General features: G+C 38.8%; 1 protein-coding gene and 1 long non-coding RNA gene across 4 annotated transcripts in view; one reads left to right on the forward strand and one right to left on the reverse strand.

Moving 5' to 3' along the window:
* The window catches only part of RNFT1 (ring finger protein, transmembrane 1), a 12,542-nt gene extending 7,104 nt beyond the window's left edge, over positions 1-5,438 (reverse strand). The window contains exons 1-4 of one of the 2 annotated variants that reach the window (XM_059379207.1): positions 5,098-5,438; positions 3,090-3,547; positions 2,826-2,902; positions 1,073-1,173 (exon numbers count right to left, since the gene is read on the reverse strand). In XM_059379207.1, the coding sequence (XP_059235190.1) occupies positions 1,073-1,173; positions 2,826-2,902; positions 3,090-3,492 (581 nt within the window). In that variant the 5' untranslated portion in view covers positions 3,493-3,547; positions 5,098-5,438. Of the gene's footprint in view, positions 1-1,072; positions 1,174-2,825; positions 2,903-3,089; positions 3,548-4,838; positions 4,990-5,097 lie in introns of those variants that run through there. The other variant, XM_059379206.1, reaches the window with a different exon arrangement.
* LOC132003620 (uncharacterized) overlaps positions 5,085-20,736 on the forward strand; it is a 173,356-nt gene continuing 157,704 nt past the window's right edge. The window contains exons 1-3 of one of the 2 annotated variants that reach the window (XR_009400253.1): positions 5,085-5,173; positions 6,802-6,847; positions 18,959-19,077. This is a non-coding gene — a long non-coding RNA (uncharacterized LOC132003620). The remainder of the gene's footprint in view (positions 5,174-6,801; positions 6,848-18,958; positions 19,078-20,736) is intronic. The other variant, XR_009400252.1, reaches the window with a different exon arrangement.

Below are 20,736 nucleotides of genomic sequence, written 5' to 3' on the forward strand. Positions count from 1 at the left end.
TGACCTGAGCCGAAGGCAGAGGCTTTAACCTACTGAGCCACCCAGGCGCCCCTTCTTCCTAGACTTCTAACATCACACTCTTCTAGTTCTCATTATGTGATGGATGGTTCCTTAAATCTCCTTTACTCCTCCTCCTCTAATTATAGGGATGTGCAGTCCTGCCCCCTTTCCTGTCTACATTTTCTGTCCCTCATTAGTCTTGAAGAGTTCCATAGTTTTTAAATATCAGCCACATGCTGGATACCACCAAAATTTATAGCCCTAACCTTGACTCTAAGCTCATGACATATAGCTATAATCTCTTTAACAGTTCTACATGATCTCACCAACTTAACATGTCCAAAGCAAAATCAGTTCCTTCCCCAGTCTTTGCCAGCCCATAAATGGTACCACCATCCAGCCAGTTGCTAAGACTAAGTCTTAGGTGTCATCTTTTATTCTTAACCCCCTTCCTACTTACCTACCTCAATGCAATCTGAGTGGTACTGTTTCCCCCTAGAAACTATATCCTAGATTGTAACATCTCTCCAGCTCTACTGAAGCCAAAACTTCTAATTACCTGATTAGAGCCAAAAATTCAAAACATTTCCATCTGACATGGAAATTTAACTACTGTCCTTTACTAAGTCTTTGCCTTGTTTCTAGAAACAGATCACATGTTCTCACCACACACACATAACTAAAGTAGGTGATGGATGTTAACTAGCTTGATTGTGTAATCGTTTCATAATGTATACATATCAAAACATCATGTTGTATTATCTTATACATATAAAATTTCTGTCAAAACTAAATAAAAATTTAAAAAGACCACCAGAAACAACTGAATGGTATTCAATACTATTGATTATATAAGTAAAAATTTAAGTATCAAAAATTAAATAGCACCTCTAAGCCAAGGCACTGATATATAAATCTGAATGAGTCACTTAGACCTCTTAATTTTGGAAGGAAAGGAATAAGTAAAAATTGAACTCTAACAATAATTATATACAAGTTAAGATATATGCAAAGTGCTATGGAATAAATGATTACATAAAAAATGTGATTGTGTATTTGGACCTCAAATTACCTGTAATAAAGTGACTGAGAATGAAAGGTGTAATATAAAAGAACAGAAGATCCTGCTAAGAATACCAGTAACCAAGCACACTGAATCTTTGAGCACCTTTCCTGAAAAATAAACAATTTTATAATTTGTTACTATGAATTATGCCAGAATTATGTCATTAAACTATTTTAATTAATGAATATTTTTATTAACTTAGAACATTTTAATAGATTAATCTTAATAAAAATATTGTTAAATTATACATCAGCACACTCTTAGTGAACAAAACAGAACTCATAAATTTTTAAAATACAAGTTTCCTCACTGTATTAAAACATTACCCACATTACCTAGGTTTCAAAGAAACCCAAACTTCTACAAGCTAACATAAAGGACCTGTCCAAGTACAAACTTTATCTCTGCAAAGGTATTTTTGCCTATTTTTGCCTCCCTGACAAAACAGAACTTTAAAAATGCATTTATCAGGATTTGTAAGTATAATTTTCAAAATTTTCAAAGAATTCAGTAAGATTTTAACAAGGTGATGTGTTATTAGTATCACTTAGATTTTTTAAAAAAGATTTTATGTGTTTATTTGACAGAGCGAGCACAAGCAGGGGTAGGAGCAGAGGGAGAGGGAGAAGCAGGCTCCCTGCTTCTATAGGATCATGACCGGAGCCAAAGGCAGGCAGACACTTAACTGACTGAGCCACCCAGGCACCCCTTAATTAAATTGTTTTAAGGAAAGATTTTATTTATTTAAGAGAGAGAGCATGAGGTGCAGGGAGGGGGAGCGGAAAGGGACAAGCAGCAGCCTGCCCACTGAGCTCAGAGACTGACAGAGGCTTGGTCTCACAAAGACCTGAGCCACAATCAAGAGTAGGATGCTTAACCGATTGAGCTATCCAGGCGCCCCTTAAAATTGTTTTATATGTTTAATTAAAAGTTTCAGGGGCACCTGGGTGGCTCAGTTAGTTAAGTGTCTGCCTTTGGCTCAGGTCCTGATCCTGGAGTCGTGTATCAGGCTCCGTGCTCAGTGGGAAGCCTGCTTCTCCCTCTTCCACTCTCCCTGCTTGTGTTCCCTCTCTCGCTGTCTCTCTCTCTCTCTGTCAAATAAATAAAATCTATAAAAGTTTTACCTATTTTAAACCCTGAATTACATTACATTACATTACATTACATTTGATAGGTTCTAACTACAAACATCCAGGTCAGAATGCATGATCCTTTACAGAGATACAGCCCTTCAAAGTTGCTTTAAGGTGAAATTTTATAAACTAATCCTATTTTCCCCAATAGTTTATATGACTAATAATTTGTCATTTGTGTTATGGAAAAACTATTTGGGTTTAATTATCTTTAAATAAGAGAGACCTAAACAGTTTAATACCTATTTGATGTATATTTTTTATTTAACTATTTTAAAATTTTATAGGGCAACAGCTAAAGTTTTTAATGATATTATATAGTTTGGTCAAATTACTCAAAATATGAGGACACTTGACAAATCAGATCAAATAGTGAATTCTAAATCTTTTAATCCTATTAAGTTTTTCTATCAGGGACTCAACATACAAAGAAAATAAAGTGAAACAATGTAGTGTTAGGACAGATCATTTAGATAACAAAATTTAATATATCATGGATGCTATAACATGTCTATTTAAATTTTCAAGAAAACTATCTTAATTCCTATTTCTCTCAAAAGCGAGTATATAATTAATTCTACAGAGAGAAACATTTAATGTTTTTTTCAGTTATTTGTTATACTTACTCTTAGAAAAACCTGATTTACAATGCTTTTGTTTGCATACATAAAAGTTGTAAGCAGCCCAATTCCAAGAGAAATTCCTGTTAGGAAATAAGTTCCAGTTAATTGAACGGAAAAAAAAAATCCAAGAGCTAACACAATGACATTAATTTAAAGGAAAAATATATAATTTTAAAAGCTAACAAAATACAAAGCTTCAAGTAGATTACCAATAAAGAAGTAAAATTAACTGACAATGAAACAATTCAATGTTTTATTATACTCTACCTGTTATATGCTGCATAACAAGTTTGACACCCAGAATCAAAATATATGGAAGACTTCTGTGTAACCACTTGAAGAGATAGCGGAATTCTGAGAAGGAGCTACTACCATGATCTCCAGCCTCTGTGGCAGTATCATCGGGCTGCCTTGCTTCATTGTGGGAATGACTCCGTGAGCGGCTATGTATACATCCATGGGTACAGCTATGGACACCTGACCTTATATTTCTGGAGGTTGGATTTTCAGCATATTCTTTAGGTATGGAGTTTATCTGGATATGAACATCTCCTGAATGAAGACAAGAACCTTCTCCTGTCAATTTTGTATGGACACATTGGGAGACTGAGGCATCCTCACTGCCTGCAGCTCCTGGAGGGCTGTGCAGTTGGCTACAGTGGGCTTGCATGACCCTTGAATACTTTTCCTGTGATCCAGATTTCTTTGTTTCAGGGCTCTATCTCCTAAAAATCAAAGAGCAGAAAATATTCTAAGTGAACAGTTAAATACAGACAAATACTTCTCGTAGGAATCCTTTATTCTAAAGGCCAATAGTCACAGTTGATGAATTATCTTCAGGTTATCTATCACTTGTTACTAGACTCATCCCCCTTCCCTTAATGCAAAGGCTGTACCCAAACTATTTTTTAGGGAACATCTGGTACAAAAAAAAAAATTAGTTTCAGGTGCCTTCTCTAATGACAGAAGGAAAGCACAAAATAGTCAAAGTATGAGTGCCCAGCAGATGTTAATAATGTATGAATACTCATTCATACTTGAATACATCAGTACATTTACTCAGCCCGAATAGAGCAGTTTCATCTCTGATGGAGATTCTACATTCCATAAAAGTCAGACTGTATTTTTTAATGCTTAGAAAGGCTAGGAAGAAAAAAAATTAAATTTTACTGCCTTTTAAAGTATCATGGAAAACTGATAATAAACACATTTCACTTAGGTAACCGACAAATTTCGTTTTATGCTGAAATAGCTTTCCCAAGGCTTAAAAGCTTTCTAATAACTACTTCCAAGAGTATTACCGTCCCCCATAAAAGAAAGCGACCCAAATACCTTTAAAATAGGTAGACTTGGGGAGTCGCCATGTAATTGCTAGGTAACTCTTTACTCTGAGTAAGGATAGTTAATATAGTCTGCCTATTAAAAATGTCATCATCTTTGGGGACGTGGGGGTTGGGGGTGGGAAGAACAACAGACACTGGCAGGGAAGGATCCCTAAATGACCAGTGTGGGCAGAAAGATGCTAGAGAGTCAATCCCAGCCGACTGAACGCAGAGCCTTATCCCAGACTGCTGGTAGGAGAAAATAGGGTTAACGACAGGGCATGTTCTGTCATTCTATTTCATTCCTAAGTCTGAATTTTTTTTTCTTCAGTTACTGTACGGCGGTGTGATTTTTAATGCCTTCAAAGGCTTTCACCAATGCTCCCAACGCCACAGGTGCTATTTATTCCCTCAAACCTCCGAAGACCAACGTTGAACGAGACAGTTTCTGTATCTTTTTCCATAAATAAAAACGTAGAACCTTCCCACTTTCCTCCAAACACATGCAAGAAAGGGGACGAAAAAATTAAAAGCAAACGCACGCAACTCTTCCGGAATCCCCAGGACTCAGTTTTCCACCCACGTTCGAGCTTCGAGTGCCCCATTTATTTCCACCTCCAACCCCGCCCCCCCCCCCCCCCCAAGCCCCATTCGCCGCGGTCCCCGGCCTCCGCCCGCTTCTCCCAGGCCTGACCTCTCATGACGAAGAGTGAACGGAGGCCTCGGCAGCGAGCGCAGCAACAGCGGAAGACCCCGCCGCGAGGCCTTCAACCAAGGCCATTACCTTCAAACCCCATTACCGGCAACTCCGGCCCAGCGCGGCGGCGCGCGCGCTCCCCGGACGTCCTCACGCGCGCGTGCGCTGCCCGCCGCGTGCCCGCCCCCGCGCAGCGCGCAGAGCGACAAGAGGCGCCTGGGGACCCGGCAGCCGTGAGGCCGCGTGGGGTTGGTACCTGTGGCTAGTAGTGGGCTGCGCCTGAAGACCGCCGGTATAGGCGTCTGCATTAAACCACAAGCCGCCGTCTCTGTGTGCGTATATACGTGTAATCCGCCACAAGCCTCAGAGATCTGGACATTTTGAGTTAAAAATGTTTCGGTTCCGGTAGCCTGCCCTCGGAGGAGAGACCTGATGTTGGGGGTTGTCTGAGGCCGGCCCCGGCTCGTCCCGAAGGATCCTGGGCACACCTGCCCCGTGGAGGCTGCCCATCCCCCTGGTCTCGCTTCACGCCGGTCTCCTGGGACCCGGGTTAGAGATGCCACGTCAGCTGCGGGCTCGGCCAGTCTCTGAAAGAGCTGGACGGAGCGAGAGCGTTCCGGTGTTCGCGTTTGCGTTTCTCGAGCTTAACCCCTGACCGAGTTGTGGCTGGGTGGTGAAGTTTTAACTGAAATGGAAAGGCTTTTCGTTATGATGCTACAGTTGGCGCGCTGTGAGCTAGACCCTACCAAAACTTGAGGGAGGAGAAGCTAAGAGAAGTCGGAGAGAGAGTTGGTGGCAGAAGAAGTAGATGTTAAATTTAAAAACCCTATTTTGTATGGAATATAGGGAACTGTGCTGTCTTCTTTATAAGTCCTAAAGTGATAAGCTTATTAGGAAAAAATCTTAAAAGAAACAACCCTGCCTCTTGATTCCTGGTGAAAAGGTATTTTAAACGGTACTAAATGTATTCCATGAATCTTCCGCCATCCCGCACAATTACCATAAGCCTTTCCACTCTGAACTGCAAGCCTTTTACTTTTAATTTATAGAAATTGACGTCAAGTAAATAACTCTTAATAGTCTTTCTACAGTACTGAATTAAATTGATGTCAGGTAAATAACTCTTAATAGTCTTCCTACAGTATTGAATTAAATATTCCATGCCCTGTGGGGCTGCACTTACTTGGTAAGGGGTTTTCTTTCTTCATTAGAGACAATAAATTTTCATATATAGGCTAGGAGTTGACTATGTAGTGGAATGAGTGATACTTTGTCTTTATATTGGTCACTACCTGACTTAGAACCATTCACAGTTTTGCCCAAATTAGTTTAGTTGTGTGTACTTTCTGAGGCTTTTTAATCATGAAGTTGTTTGCACTTTATTTTCTCCTGTATCAGAGTACAACTGAGCACACCGTTTATCCTTGGTTAACCAATTTGAGGCTGTACTTAAGTCAGATTAGTTCTAGTTCTATCACCAAACTCTTTCGCTTGCTTAGAGAGGAACTCTCCTCCCCACACCCCCACATCCACCCCCTAATTGTATTAGATCTGCTTCACACTGTTAAGATATTGGGCTTTTTTTTTTAATTGTTATTATTATTATTTTTAAATTTATTTAACAGAGAGAGATCACAAGTAGGCGGAGAGGCAAGCGGGGGTGGGGGGGGAGTAGGATCCCTGCTCAGCAGAGAGCCCGATGCAGGACTCAATCCCAGGACCCTGGGACCATGACCTGAGCCGAAGGCAGAGGCTTAACCCACTGAGCCACTCAGGCGCCCCAAGATATTGGGCTTTTAATTTATTTTTCTAATATTAATAGGTTTCCATGAGCTTGATTAACATAATTTCTTGCTGACAGATTCAGTTTCTGGGTCAGTAAGGCTGTCTTAGTCCATTGGGGCTGCAAAGTCACTGATTAGGTAGCTCATAAACAACAAATTTATTTCTCACACTTCAGGAGCTGAAGAAGTTTACCATCAAAGTGCTGGCAGATTTGGTGTCTGGTGAGTACCTGTTTCCTTGAATGTTTCATATTCTTGCTATGTCCTTCTATGGTGGAAGGGTGGAGGAAACTCTTTGGAATCTCATTCATAAGGGCTGTGCCCTCATGACCTAATCACCTAATGACCTAATCATCTTCACCTCCTAATACCATCACATTGGACTTTAGGATTTAGTGTATGAATTTTGTAGGGAACACAAATATTAGGACCATAGCAAAGGCCAGGCTCTGGACTGTAGTGAGTTTTTGAAGGAGACATATTTTTGTATATATCCTTTCATTCCACCTACAACACGGATTTTTTTTTTTTTTTTAAGATTTTATTTGTTTATTTGACAGACACAGCGAGAGAGGGAACACAAGCAGGGGGAGTAGGAGAGAGAGAAGCAAGCTTCCTGCTGAGCAGGGAGCCCAATGCGGGGCTGGATCCCAGGATCCTAGGATCATGACCTGAGTCGAAGGCAAACGCTTAACTGAGCCACCCGGGTGCCCCTACAACGTGAATATTTTTATTTTAAACTTTAAAAGGTATGGTGATTTAAGAAAACAGAAAGAAGAGAGTCTCATGTAATTTAGCTATGGTTATAATGGGGCATCAGTCTTTTAGTACATTGATAATTTTAATACATTAGGTACATTTAAATTTTATTACATTTTTATATCTCACTGTAATGTATAAATTCTTATTTTAACACATTCATAACACACTGCAGGTATATTAATTAGTACATATTCAGAATTTGCTAGTATGATTGGAACTGCAATCCACTCAAACAACTTGACGAAAAGTAACATTTGAAGAAGAGTACTGAGGTGATGACAAGATTTGACAGTGACAGACTTATCTGATACATTTTCTTTCCACTGGCAACTAGAATGTAGAAATAGGTATTTTAATTGATTAATTCAAACAGCATTTGCTGAGTACTAAATGTCAAGAATTGTACTAGACGTTGAAGAGGTAGACATTAAAAAAACACAGTCCTCCCACAGTCTCCAAACAAATAATTGTAGTGTATTGGAATAAACACTATAATTGAAGGTTGCATGAGATGCAATGGAAACAAGAACAGGAGCATTTAACTTTGTCAGGAAGGAACTGCTTCATTAAATTTGTGGTATTTGAGATGAATCTTGAAGAATATGTCAAAATTTGCCAGGACACAAGCAGTAAATGGATGGACATTTCAGATAAAAATAACATTAGGTGGAAAGGCATGTTATTGAACATAATGGCCCTTTGAAGGAATTTTTTTGTTTGTTTCTGAAACAGTAGGGTGCATCTGAGGGAATAGTAAGAATACATATGGGCTAGAAAATGAAAGATTTTGTGGGTCTCATCTAGGGATTTATTCCATTGGAAAGCTATTTAGTTTTTTTTTTTTTTTTTAAAGATTTATTTATTTATTTATTTGACAGAGAGAGATTACAAGTAGGCAGAGAGGCAGGCAGAGAGAGAGAGGAAGAAGCAGGCTCCCTGCTGAGCAGAGAGCCCGATTCGGGGCTTGATCCCAGGACCCTGGGATCACGACCGGAGCCGAAGGCAGAGGCTTAACCCACTGAGCCATCCAGGCGCCCCTATCTATCTATCTATCTATCTATCTAATATTTTTAAGTAGTTTCTACACCCAGCATGGGACTTGAACTTACAACCCTGAGATCAAGGGTTGCATGCACCAGCGACTGAGCCAGCCAGGTGCCCTGGAAACATGTATTTTTAAAGACCAGTTTTGGAGGGATAATAAATTCAGTTGTGGAAATAGTCTTAGGAGTTGAGTTCCTGGGACATACAAGTGAAGATATCCAGTTGGCAGTTTCATATAAAGATCTGGAGGTCATAAATTGTGGCTTTGAATGACATTGCCAGTTTCTCATTAGCTTTGGGGATTTTTGTAAATTCTTTCATACTTTGTATTTAGTGTTGTTTGTCAAGAGAGATAGCCTTTTCCCTTCCAAGCTCTATGTCATTTATTTTTTATTGTGTTGGTTTGAACTGTTGTTCAAAATGTTGAATACGAACGGTCAGAGTAGATGTCCTTGCCTTGTTTCTGTTTCAGGGAAAAAACCATTCAGTCTTACACTATTATATTACCTGTAGTTTTTCTTTTGTAGATGTCATTTTTCAGGTTAGGTAAGTTCCTTTCTAAGATTACTAAGTTTTTATCACAGGTAGATCTTAATTCTGTCAAATGCTTTTCCTGTCTTTTTGGAGAAATCATACAGTTTTTCTTTTTACTCTATTAATATGGTGAATTATGTCAGTTAGTCTTTTTTTTTGTTAAAGATTTTATTTATTTATTAATTTGACAGACAGAGATCATAAGTAGGCAGAGAGGCAGGCAGAGAGAGAGGAGGAGGAAGCAGGCTCCCCACTGAGCAGAGAACCCGATGTGGGACTCGATCCCAGGACCCTGGGATCACGACCCGAGCCAAAGGCAGAGGCTTTAACCCACTGAGCCACCCAGGCACCCCTGTCAGTTAGTTTTTAAAAGTTGAATCAGCCTTGCATTTACAGGATAAAACGCATTGGGTGGTAGTATATTATCCTTTTCATGTGTTGCATATTATTTTCAAATGTTTTGTGGTGGATTTTGCATCTGTGTTTATGGGAGATATTGCCTTTCTTATAATGTATTTATCTGGCTTTGGTAACAGGGTTGTGCTCCTGAATTGGAAATGTTTCCCCTCCTTCTATTTTCAAAGAAGATTGTATGGAATTAGTATTATTTCTTTACAATTTGGTAGATTTGCCAGTGAACCTACTTGGAAAAAAATTTTCTTTATGGACAGGTTTTAAACTACAAATTTAATTTTTTTAATGGATATAGAATTATTCAGGTTATATAGTTCTTCCTGAGTGAGCTTTGGTGATTTGTTATGGATGAATTGGCCTAAAGGTGTGTGTAATACTCTCTTAAATATCTGTGGTGTCTGCGATGATGTTACCCTCACATTCCTGATTTTGGTAATTTGTGTCTCTTTTTTTCCTAGTATGGCTAGAAGTTTATAGATTTTGTTAGTATTTTCCTTTATTTTGTTTTATTTTATTTATTTTCGAGAGAGAGATGAGAGTACCAGAACGAGAAGAAAGGGGAGGAGGGAGAGAGGCACAAGGGGAGGGAAAGGGAATGGGAACGGGAGAGAACTCAGGTAGACTGTGTGCTGAGCGTGGAGCCTGACCCCACAACCCTGAGATCATGACCTGAGCCAAAACTAAGTTCAGTGCTTAACCAGCGGAGCCACTGAGGCACTCCTATTGGTATTTTCAGTAAAATTTGGTTTCTTTTATTTTGGTGTTATTTTTCTCTGTAGTTTCCCTATTTTTAATTTTACTGATTTCTGCTCTTTATTATTTCCCTTCTGTTTGCTTTGGATTTAATTTGCTTTTGTTTATGTGGTCTCTAAAGGTGTAAGTTTGTTTATTTTTAAGTAGGCTTCATGCCCAACGTTGGGCTTGAATTCATGACCCTGAGATTAAAAGTCTCATGCTCTGACTGAGCTAGCCATGTACCCCTCTAACGGTGGAAATTTCTTTTTTTAATTTTTTAAAAAGATATCATTTATTTATTTGAGAGACAGAGAGAATGAGTGAGGAGGAGAGGGAGAAGGAGAAGCAGACTCCCCATTGAGCAGGGATCCCGATAAGGGGTTCAAACCCAGGATCCTGAGATAATGACCTAGGCAGAAGCCACACAGACGCTTAATCAGCTGAGCCACTTAGGTGCCCCTAAAGGTGGAAGTTTAGATCATAGATTTTTTTTCTAATATAGGCATGTGATTTTATGCATTTCTCTCTGAGCACTGCTTTGGCTGAGTCTCATACATTTCATATGTTGTATTTTTATTTGAACTCAGTTCAGAATATTTTTTAACTTCCCTGTGATGACTTATTTGACCCGAGGGTTAATTAGAAGTGTGCTAATTTCCAAATATTTATGACTTTTCTAGATATCTTTCTATTATTGGTTTCTCATTTAATTCTGATATATTCAGAGACCATACTTTCTGTGATTTCAATTCTTTAAAATTTGTATTATGATCTAGGGGTCTCTGGGTGGCTGAGCCAGTTAAGCTTCTGCCTTTAGCTCAGGCCTGCTAAGCAGGAAGCCTGCATCTCCCTCTCCTCTGCCCCTCCTCCCAGCTCGAGCTCACATGTTCTCTTTCCCTGTCTCATTCTTTCAAATAAATAAATCTATTAAAAAATGAAATTGTATTATGACCTAGAATATCATGTCTCTTTTTAAAAGATATTTTTAGTTTATTTTTTATTTATTTAAGTAATCTCTCTGCCCAATGTGGGGCTTGAACTCACAACCCCAAGATCAAGAATCACACACATTCTGCTGATGGAGCTGAGCCAGCTAGGTGCCCCCAGACTATCATATATCTTGATAAGTGCTATAGGTACACTTGAAAAGAATGTATTCTTTTCTTGAAAAGAATGCTGTTGGTGGGTAGAGAATTCTACATATATCTTAGGTCAAGTTGGTTGATAGTGTTATTCAGGTCTTCTCAGTCTTTGTTGACTTTCTACTTATTCTATCCATTATTGAGAGAAATAGTGAAGGCTCCAAGTATAATTATGAATTTGTCTATTCATTCAAGTTTTTGCTTCATGTATTTTAAAGATCTGTTTTTAGGTCTATACACAATTACAATTCTTCTTGGCAGTTTGATCCTTTAACATTGTATAATATCCCTTTTTATCTATGGTGATACAGAGCAACTCCCACTACTTCTTTTTTTTTTTAAATATTTTATTTATTTATTTGACAAAGAGAGATCACAAGCAGGGAGAGAGGCAGGCTGAAAGAGAGGAAGGGAAGCAGGCTCCCTGCTGAGCAGAGAGTCCGATGTGGGGCTCGATCCCGGGACCCTGAGATCATGACCTGAGCGGAAGGCAGAGGCCTCAACCCACTGAGCCACCCAGGTGCCCCAACTCCCACTTCTTTTGACTAGTGTTTTAATGTTATCTTTTCAATCCTTTTACTCCTAATCTATGGGTTGTTTATTACATTTCAGTTGAATCTTTTTTTCTTTTTTTTTTTTAAGATTTTATTTTTTTATTTGTCAGAGAGAGAGGAGTGAGAGTGAGCACAGGCAGAGTGGCAGGTAGAGGCAGAGGGAGAAGCAGGCTCCCTGCCAAGCAAGTAGCCCAATGTGGGACTCGATTCCAGGACGCAGCTCATGACCTGAGCTGAAGGCAGCTGCTTAACCAGCTGAGCAACCCAGGCGTCCCCAGTTGAATCTTTTTTAAACTCATTCTGACAATTTTTGCTTTTAATTGGTATGTTTAGATTATTTACATTAGTGTAATAATGTGGTTGGACTTAAGTTACCCTTTTATTGATTTCTATTTGTTTCCTCTTTTTTATTTTTCTCTTTAACTTTTTCTGCCTTTTTTTTGGATTGTTTGGATATTTTTAGTATTCCATTATCTATTGGCTTTTTTGGTTCTCTCTCTAAGATATAAACACTTTGATTTTCTAATTTTTAACTGTTAAAATACACATAACAAAATTTATCATCTTAACTAATTTTAGTTGCATAGTTCAGTATTACTAAATATATTTACATTGTTGTGCAGCCATTCTTCAGAACTTTTCCATCTTGTGAAACTGAAACCCCATACCTATTAGGCAATAACTCCCCATTTTCTCTCCTCCCAAGCCCTGGCAAATACCATAATACTTTGTATTTCTATGAATTTGACAGCTCTAGATAATGCATGTAAATGTATTTATATAGTATTTGTCTTTGTGACTGACTTATTTCACTTAGCATAATCTCAAATATTGTTGTAGCAAATATTAGAATTTACTTCATTTTAAAGGCTTAATAATTCCACTTTGTCTATATATCACATTTTGTTTATCCATTCATTTGCTGATGGATGCTTGGTTTCTAACCATCTTTGGTCTCTTGTGAATAATCTGCTATAAATATGGGTATACAGATGTCTCTTTGAGATTCTCCTTTATATTTTGGATATACACCTAGAAGTGGAATTATTATATCAATTTTTAATTTTTTGAGGAAGTGCCATAGTGTTTTCCTTAGCAACTGCACTATTTTACATTATCCCCAACAGTGCACAAGGGTTAATTTCTCTACATCTTCACCACACCTGTTATCTTTTCCCTTCCTCCCCCTCTTCCTTTCTTCCTTTTTTTGTAGTAGCCATTCCTAATAGATGTGAGGTGATACCTCATTGTGGTTTTCTTTTATCCAACTTTATTGAGGTATAATTGACATGTAATCATTATGGTTTGATTTGCATTTCTATAATGATTAGTTATATTGAGCATCTTTTCAAGGGCTTGTTGGCCATTTGTATATCTTAGAGATAACAGTGTTTTTTTATTTGTTTGTTTCTTTAATTTATTTGACACAGAGAGAGAGAGAGAGAGAGAGCTCGCGCAAGTAGGCAGAGAGGCAGGCAGAGAAAGAGGAGGAAGCAGGCTCCCCGCTGAGCAGAGAGCCAGATGCTGGACTCCATCCCAGGACCCTGAGATCATGACCTGAGCCGAAGGCAGAGGCTTAACCCACTGAGCCACCTAGGCACCCAGAGATACAGTGTTTTTAATGGTTATTTTAAGGATTATGATATGCATTCCTAACCTTTCACAGTTTATTTCAAGTGAAATGTCAAAATTTTATATCTAGCGTGCCTGGGTGGTTCAGTTGGTTAAGCTCAGGTCATGATCTCAGGGTTCTGGGATCAAGCCCCACGTCAGGCCCCATGCCCAACAGGGAGTCTGCTTCTCCCTCTCGCTCTCCCTCTGCCTTCCTCCACTGCTGTGTGTGCTCTCTCTCTTTCTCTCTGTCCCAATAAATAAAGAAAATAAGTAAATTAAGAAAAAAAAATAAATTAAGAAAAATAAAAAAAATAAATTAAAACAAACAAACAAACAAAAAACCTAAATCCTGGGCACCTGGGTGGCTTAGTTGGTTAAGCAACTGCCTTCGGCTCAGGTCATGATCCTGGAGTCCCAGGATGGAGTCCTGCATTGGACTCCCTGGTCAGCAAGGAGCCTGATTTTCCCTCTGACTCCTCCCCTCCATTTCTCTCTCTTTCAAATAATAATAATAATTAAAAAATCCTAAATCCATATATGTGCCTTTGTTTTCTTCTCTTCTGTTTGTGTCATGTTGATCACATTTCTGTCATTTGAAAACTGCATCAAATGGTGTTATGATTTTTGGTTGTAATAGTCATACAAATTTTAAAGAACTTTAGTGAAAAAAAAATAGTCTTTTATATTTATCTACATATTTACGTTTCTTTTGCATTTCTTTCATGCTTCAAGTTCTGTGTTTCCCTGGTATCATTTCCCTTAGTTCTGAAGAACTTCTATTCTGTTTCTATTAGGTCTGCTGGCAATGTATTCTCTTAGTTTTTCTTACTCAGATAATGTCTTCATTTTACTTTCATAATGAAAGCTGCTTTGATTGACATTTAATTTTGGATAGTTTCTTTCAGCATTTTACAGATATCTCATTGTTCTTATTCTCCAAGGTGTCTCATGAGAAATCCATAGTCATTTGAGTCTTTCCTCCTCCATATGTTATGTATTATTTTCCTCTAGCTACTCTCAAGATTTTTTTCTTTATCTTGGGTTTCCAGCAGGTTTTTTTGTTTTGTTTCATTTAATTAAGTTATAATTGACATACAACACCATATTAGTTTTAGTTGTACAACACAACGATTCAATATTTGTATATCCAGTAGTTTTATTATGATTTCTTGGGAGTGGTTTTCTGTGAGTTTATCCTGTTTGAAATTCCCTAAGATGCTTAAATCTCAGCAGATCTGTAAATTTACACTTTCACCAAATTTGTGGAGTTTTTGCTAATTATTTCTTCAAAAAAATTTGTATGTGTGCACTAACGGCTACCCAGAGATATCAAGACTTAATCCTAGAAATTAAAGTATTACTTTATTAGGAAAAACAGTCTTTGCTGATGTAATTAAGTTAAGGATTTTGAGTTAAGGCTCTTCCCCTGGATTTTGCAAGTAGGCCCTAAACGCCATCACAAGTGTCCTTATAGGAGAGAGGAGAAGGAGATAACACAGAGACGCTAAGGAGAAGGCAATGTGAAGATGGAGTAGAGAGAGAAATGATCACAAGCTAAGGAATTCTGATAGCTACCAGAGGCTGGAAGAGTGCAAGTCATGGATTCTTTCCTAGAGCCTCTACTGAGAATGCAGCCCTTCTAACACCTTAATTTCAGAATTCTGGCTTCTAGATTTGTGAGGGAATGATTTCTGTTGTTTTAAGCCACAAAATTTGTTGTAATTTGATATAGCATCAACAGGAAACTAATACACCTCCACTGTACCTTTACGTAGAAACTAATATACCTTTCTGGAACTCCAATGAAATGAATGTCAGACCATTAGATATTGTCCCACATATCTTAGAGGTTGTCTTCATTTTCTTTTCAATCTTATTTTTCCTCTTTCTTCAGACTGGATAATTTCTATTGATCTATCTTCAGGTTTCCCTACCACCTTTATCCTATTTTTGATCTTATTTAATGAAATTTTTTGTCTGTATATATTTCTCAGTTTAAAGTATCTCTTTGTGGGGTGCCTGGGTGGCTTAGTTGGTTAAGTGTCCGATTCTTGATTTTGGCTCAGGTCATGATCTCAGGGTCAGGCTCTGCAATTAGCAGGGAGTCTCCTTGAGATTTTCTCCCTCTCCCTGTGCACCTGCCCCCCCCCCACTCGTGTTCTCTCTGTCTCTCAAATAAACAAATCTTTAAGAAAGAAAATAAAATTTCTATTTGTTTCTTTTCCATAATTTCTTTTTTTCTGGCTGAGGACTTGTATCTTTTCATTTTTTTTTAAAGATTATATTTATTTGTCAGAGAGAGAGAGGGAGAGTGAGCGAGCACAGGCAGACAGAATGGCAGGCAGAGGCAGAGGGAGAAACAGGCTCCCTGCCGAGCAAGGAGCCCAATGTGGGACTCGATCCCAGGACGCTGGGATCATGACCTGAGCCAAAAGCAGCTGCTTAACCAACTGAGCCACCCAGGTGACCCTCTTTCCATTATATTTAAGCCTGTTCATTTTTGTCTTATAGAGCATAATAATAATAACTGTGTGGTATAATAAGAATTATTTTTGTTCTCTTCCCCAGGTTCCTAACAGAACTTCTAAAACCCTTTTAATAATTTCCTGAGCAATGAGGGTAATTAGGAATATTTTACATAGAGGTTCTAACCCTTCGGAATTTCCTGGGTGATAGGAGCATGTTTTGTTCTAATGAGTTGACTCTTGGTTGATTCCTGGATAGTTTCAGGGTTGGGACTGGTCATCAAGAATACCATTCCATGATTAGAAGTTTAGAACTTTCAGTCCTACCTCCATCCATAGGAAAGGGGAAAGAAGATGGAGATTGAGGTAATGCTTAATCATGTGTACATGATACCTCCATAAAAATCCATAAACTACAAGGAGAGCTTCTGGGTTGCTGCACACATCTGCATGCCAGGAAGGTGATGTACCCCAGTTCCATGGCAGCAGATGTTCCAACACATGGAACCCCTTTAGACCTTATCCTTTGTACCTCTTCATCTGTTCATCTGTATTCATTACAATATCCTTTATAGGAAACTGGTAAACATAAGTAAATGTTTCCTTGAGTTTTGCAAGCCATTCTAGCAAATTATTAAATCTGAGGGGGTGATTATAGGAACCCTTGACTTTGTAGCCAAGTCAGACAAAAATCGGTCCCATTAGGGACTCCTCACTTGTGACTGGCATTTGAATTGAAGATAGTCTTGTGGGACTGAGTTCATAAGTCTGTGGATGTTAAAATAGGATACCCAGTTGGTATCCAGAGTGGGAAGTGTAAGTGATGTACTTAAACTAACAAACAAACAAACAAAAAATCAGGGGCACCTGAGTGGCTCAGTGGGTTAAAGCCTCTGCCTTCAGCTCAGGTCGTGATCTCAGGGTCCTGGGATCAAGCCCCGCGTCATGCTCTCTGCTCCACGGGGAGCCTGCTTTCTCCTCCTCTCTCTCTGCCTGTCTCTCTGCCTACTTGTGATCTCTGTCTGTCAAACAAATAATTAAAATCTTAAAAAAAAAAAAACCCTCATACACTTGGTGTCAGAAGTGTTCTGTGGGCAGAGAGAAACAGTTTTCTTTTTGTTGGTGTCAGAAAAATGAGATTCTCTAGAATTGGGCCTTATCTCAAGGAAATACTTGATTTATGAAGAGAAAGCATGAAAGGGTAGGAAGTAAAGAACCTTTGAGCCCTGGATGGCTGCCTAGTCACCCATGTATGAAACTGCAGCTGTACTGCAATCAGTGACTAAAGGTAAAAATTGACAGTGGAGGGACGCTTGGGTGGCTCAGTCAGCATTTGACTCTTGGTTTCAGCTCAGGTGCTGCTGTCAGAGTCCTGGGATCAAGTCCTCTGAGCCCTGCATCGGGCTTGGTGCTCAGCACAGAGTCTGCTTCTCCCTTTCCCTCCCCTTTTGCCCCTTCCCCAGCTCCAGCGCTTTTTTTCTCTGTCTCTCAAATAAATAAAATCATTTAAAAAAAATTACCAGTATAATTTAGAAATGGTGGTAGACCCAATTCCTATAGAGTTGTCTTATTGGATATGTAAGGAAATGAAAAATAAGAAGAAACATGTTAACCATGTAATCCTTTGGTTATTGTTATATTGTTATATATATATATATATATATATATATATATATAATATAATATTATATTGTTATAATATTAAGAAGAAAGAAAGTGTGGTTAGGCTTTGATGCTGGACCAAGCTCAGACTTTGATTGGTCTGAGCTTTGGCCACAAAGCTGACCACAAAGGGAAAAATAATGCTGGAGCAATAGAAATTACCTCTAATACCTCTGGTCACCAATAAGGTAGTCAACATGGGAGAAAGGCAAAACCAAGAAACTACTGAGAACAGTGGTTATAGTGTGAAGGATTTGTCTCATTTTGTAGATCAGTATCATCAGCTTTCTGAAGAACCTTTACTAAAATGGATTATAAGAGTAAATAAGGAGAAGTATCTTTGGTTTTAAATGCCGCTGTATGAAAGAGTTTGGGCTGGTACAGGATCTGAAGCTCACTGTTAAACAAGCACATGTGGCTATACATGATCCAGACAAACATGTGGTTATTCTCCAGAGAACAGCTATCCTGTTGGACTGGATAAAAGTCACTGGAAATTGTATTTATCTGAGAAAGGGCGAACTGCCTCACTCCCCCCATAATTGCCAAATAGAACCAATTGCAGATGAAGCAGCTGATGTGCTTTCTATGCAAGCATTAAGGCACTGGCTTTATGATGACTGGGCTATTCACTTGATGAATATGCTTATTACTCAGGTTCTGGAAGACGCTGTGATTAAGGAGGCTTCTGTTGCACGAGCATGCCATATAACTTTACTTTTGCAGAAATGAAACAACATTATGAGAAGTCCTATCAGATTTGCGGTCTCAGTTTCTCAGTATGGGTTTTACTGAAAACAAGATCATTAAAGTAACAAGAAAATGGAGGAAAGACAGAGGGGCATGTCAGGGGACTTGTCTCAGCAGAGTGGAAGGCTTTAAAAGGTTATAGAGGAATGGAACGAGAGTGGTGGATGTTGATAGTGTTGAAACAAAGACGTTGATACAGCACTATCAAGGTTGGATTGGCCAGTGGGACTCCCTGCTAGTTCCTCAATGTTGAAAGGCCCCAAATTAGTCTGCTTCATTGACCTCAGTTTGGAGGAATTTTTAAAGCCAGAAGGTATAGATTACAATGAGAAAAATCTACCCAGAATTGCTTGGGGGTGATGGCTAGGTTTATTAATCAAGATAAAGATTTACCAAGGGGCCAGAATTTTCTGGCCTGACACCCAAGGCCATATGAACTTGTGTGGATAAAATGATCAGGGGACAGAGAAATTTCTGGTACTCCTTTGCAACACAATTCCATGCACTGTGGTATGGAAACCTATTTATGAAGCTCTAACTTGGACTACCATCCAATCGAGAAAATATAGAAATATAAGAGTTTATAGGATTATAAAATTAGATGTTGAAACAGGCTTTATATAAAGAAATTGTCTCTTTTATCTGAATGTTTTATAGGAATGAATATTATGTATGACTGGGGAGCACCTTCCATGGTCAGTGTTATAAAACCAGAACCTATTGATGAAGTCCTAATGGAAGCTACAGCTAAGAAAGTAAAGGCTGATGAAATTAAGGTGAAAGTGTTTTTTTTTTTAAATTTTTTAGATTTTATGTATTATTTGACAGAGAGAGACACAGTGACAGAGGGAACACAAGCAGGGGGAGTGGGAGAGGGAGAAGCAGGCTTCCTGTTAAGCAGGGAGCCAGATGCAGGGCTCGATCCCAGGACCCTGAGACCATGACCTGACCTGAAGGCAGACGCTTAATGACTAAGCCACCCAGGCGCCCCAAGATGAAAGCTTAGATGAGAATTAATGTTTCAGTGGGCCTTACGTGAAATGGTTTTATCTTTCACCTGGTTGCATTATGGGGATGAACATTATATCTGATTGGGGAACAGCTACCTATAATTGTAAAAGAGAAGGCATGTAAATCTGCCCTTCAAGCAATATTAATTGGACATGCTAAATGGGAATCAATAAGATTATGTGAATCTTAACGATATAGAATAGGATCTGGAGTGCTGATTGGACAAATTCTTTTTTGTTTTTGCTTTTTTTTTTTTTTAAGATTTTATTTATTTATTAGAGAGGGAGAAGCAGGCTCCTCGCTGAGCAGGGAGCCCGATGTGGGGCTCTATCCCAGGACCCTGGGATCATGACCCAAGCCAAAGGCAGACACTTAACCAACTGAGCTGCCCAGGCACCTCTGGACAAATTCTTTGTGCAATAACTGTATGTGGAACATATACTGGGGCTTATCACAAAAGCCTGGGAGCACCTCCCACCTCAAATGGAGAATTCCCATTTGAGGGGCAATTATTAGGTTGTGTCAGATGTTAATTAAAACTCCCCTTATGGGGCACCTGGGTGACTCAGTGGGTTAAAACTCCTGGGGATAAAAATATATGTTTATGAAAAATTAAAAATTAAAAAAAAAAAACTCCCCTTTTGACTTGGACATAAAATCTTGAAACCTAAAATGCCTTTGATGTCTTAATAGTGTTGGAAAAACACTGTACTGGGGAGGGCAGTGCCCAGAATAGTTCCATAATAAAATGAAAATAGTTTATACAGAGTCATGCTACCTGTGGAAAGCAAAGATGATGTACTTACAATAGGGAGCGTCTTTTCAAACCCTAAGCCTGACTTTGAAATTTTGAGGAGCCTCTAGATTCTTTCATCACTTGGACTATGCCCTATAGACATCTCTTAGATGACCAACAAAGATCTCCTTGGTTCATGGATGGCAGTTGTAAAATAAGTGGACAAAATCCTGTTTGGGAGACCACCCTGCTGATCAGAGAAGGTAAAAATCAGCTAGGTATGCCAAATTGTATACTGTTTTCTTAGCAGTGGTGGAAGAATTAGACAATGATAACAATCCCTAGATTTCATTTTTACCATGGACAATGGCCAATGAAGGGCAGTGGAAACCTGGCCTATTAAAGGGGTGCCAGTATGGGGCATAGCTCTGTGGAAAATCACTGTGGAAATTTGAGGGGCATATTGAACTAGGAGGTATCAATGTCCATCAGGAAAAAAAAAACCCTTTCTGGACATTTTGAATATTATTTTATGATATTCTCGATTCTAGTAAAATCCTTTGAAGGATGTTGACTTTTATTGTTGTCTTCAACAGTCATTATGTCACTTGGATTGAGACTGCAAGATCTGTCTTGCCTTGTTATCCCTTTTGGGTTTTGTTTTTTTTTTAATTTTATTTATTTATTT

The sequence above is a fragment of the Mustela nigripes genome, chromosome 16 (assembly GCF_022355385.1).
Source record: "Mustela nigripes isolate SB6536 chromosome 16, MUSNIG.SB6536, whole genome shotgun sequence".
Classification (NCBI taxonomy): domain Eukaryota; kingdom Metazoa; phylum Chordata; class Mammalia; order Carnivora; family Mustelidae; genus Mustela; species Mustela nigripes.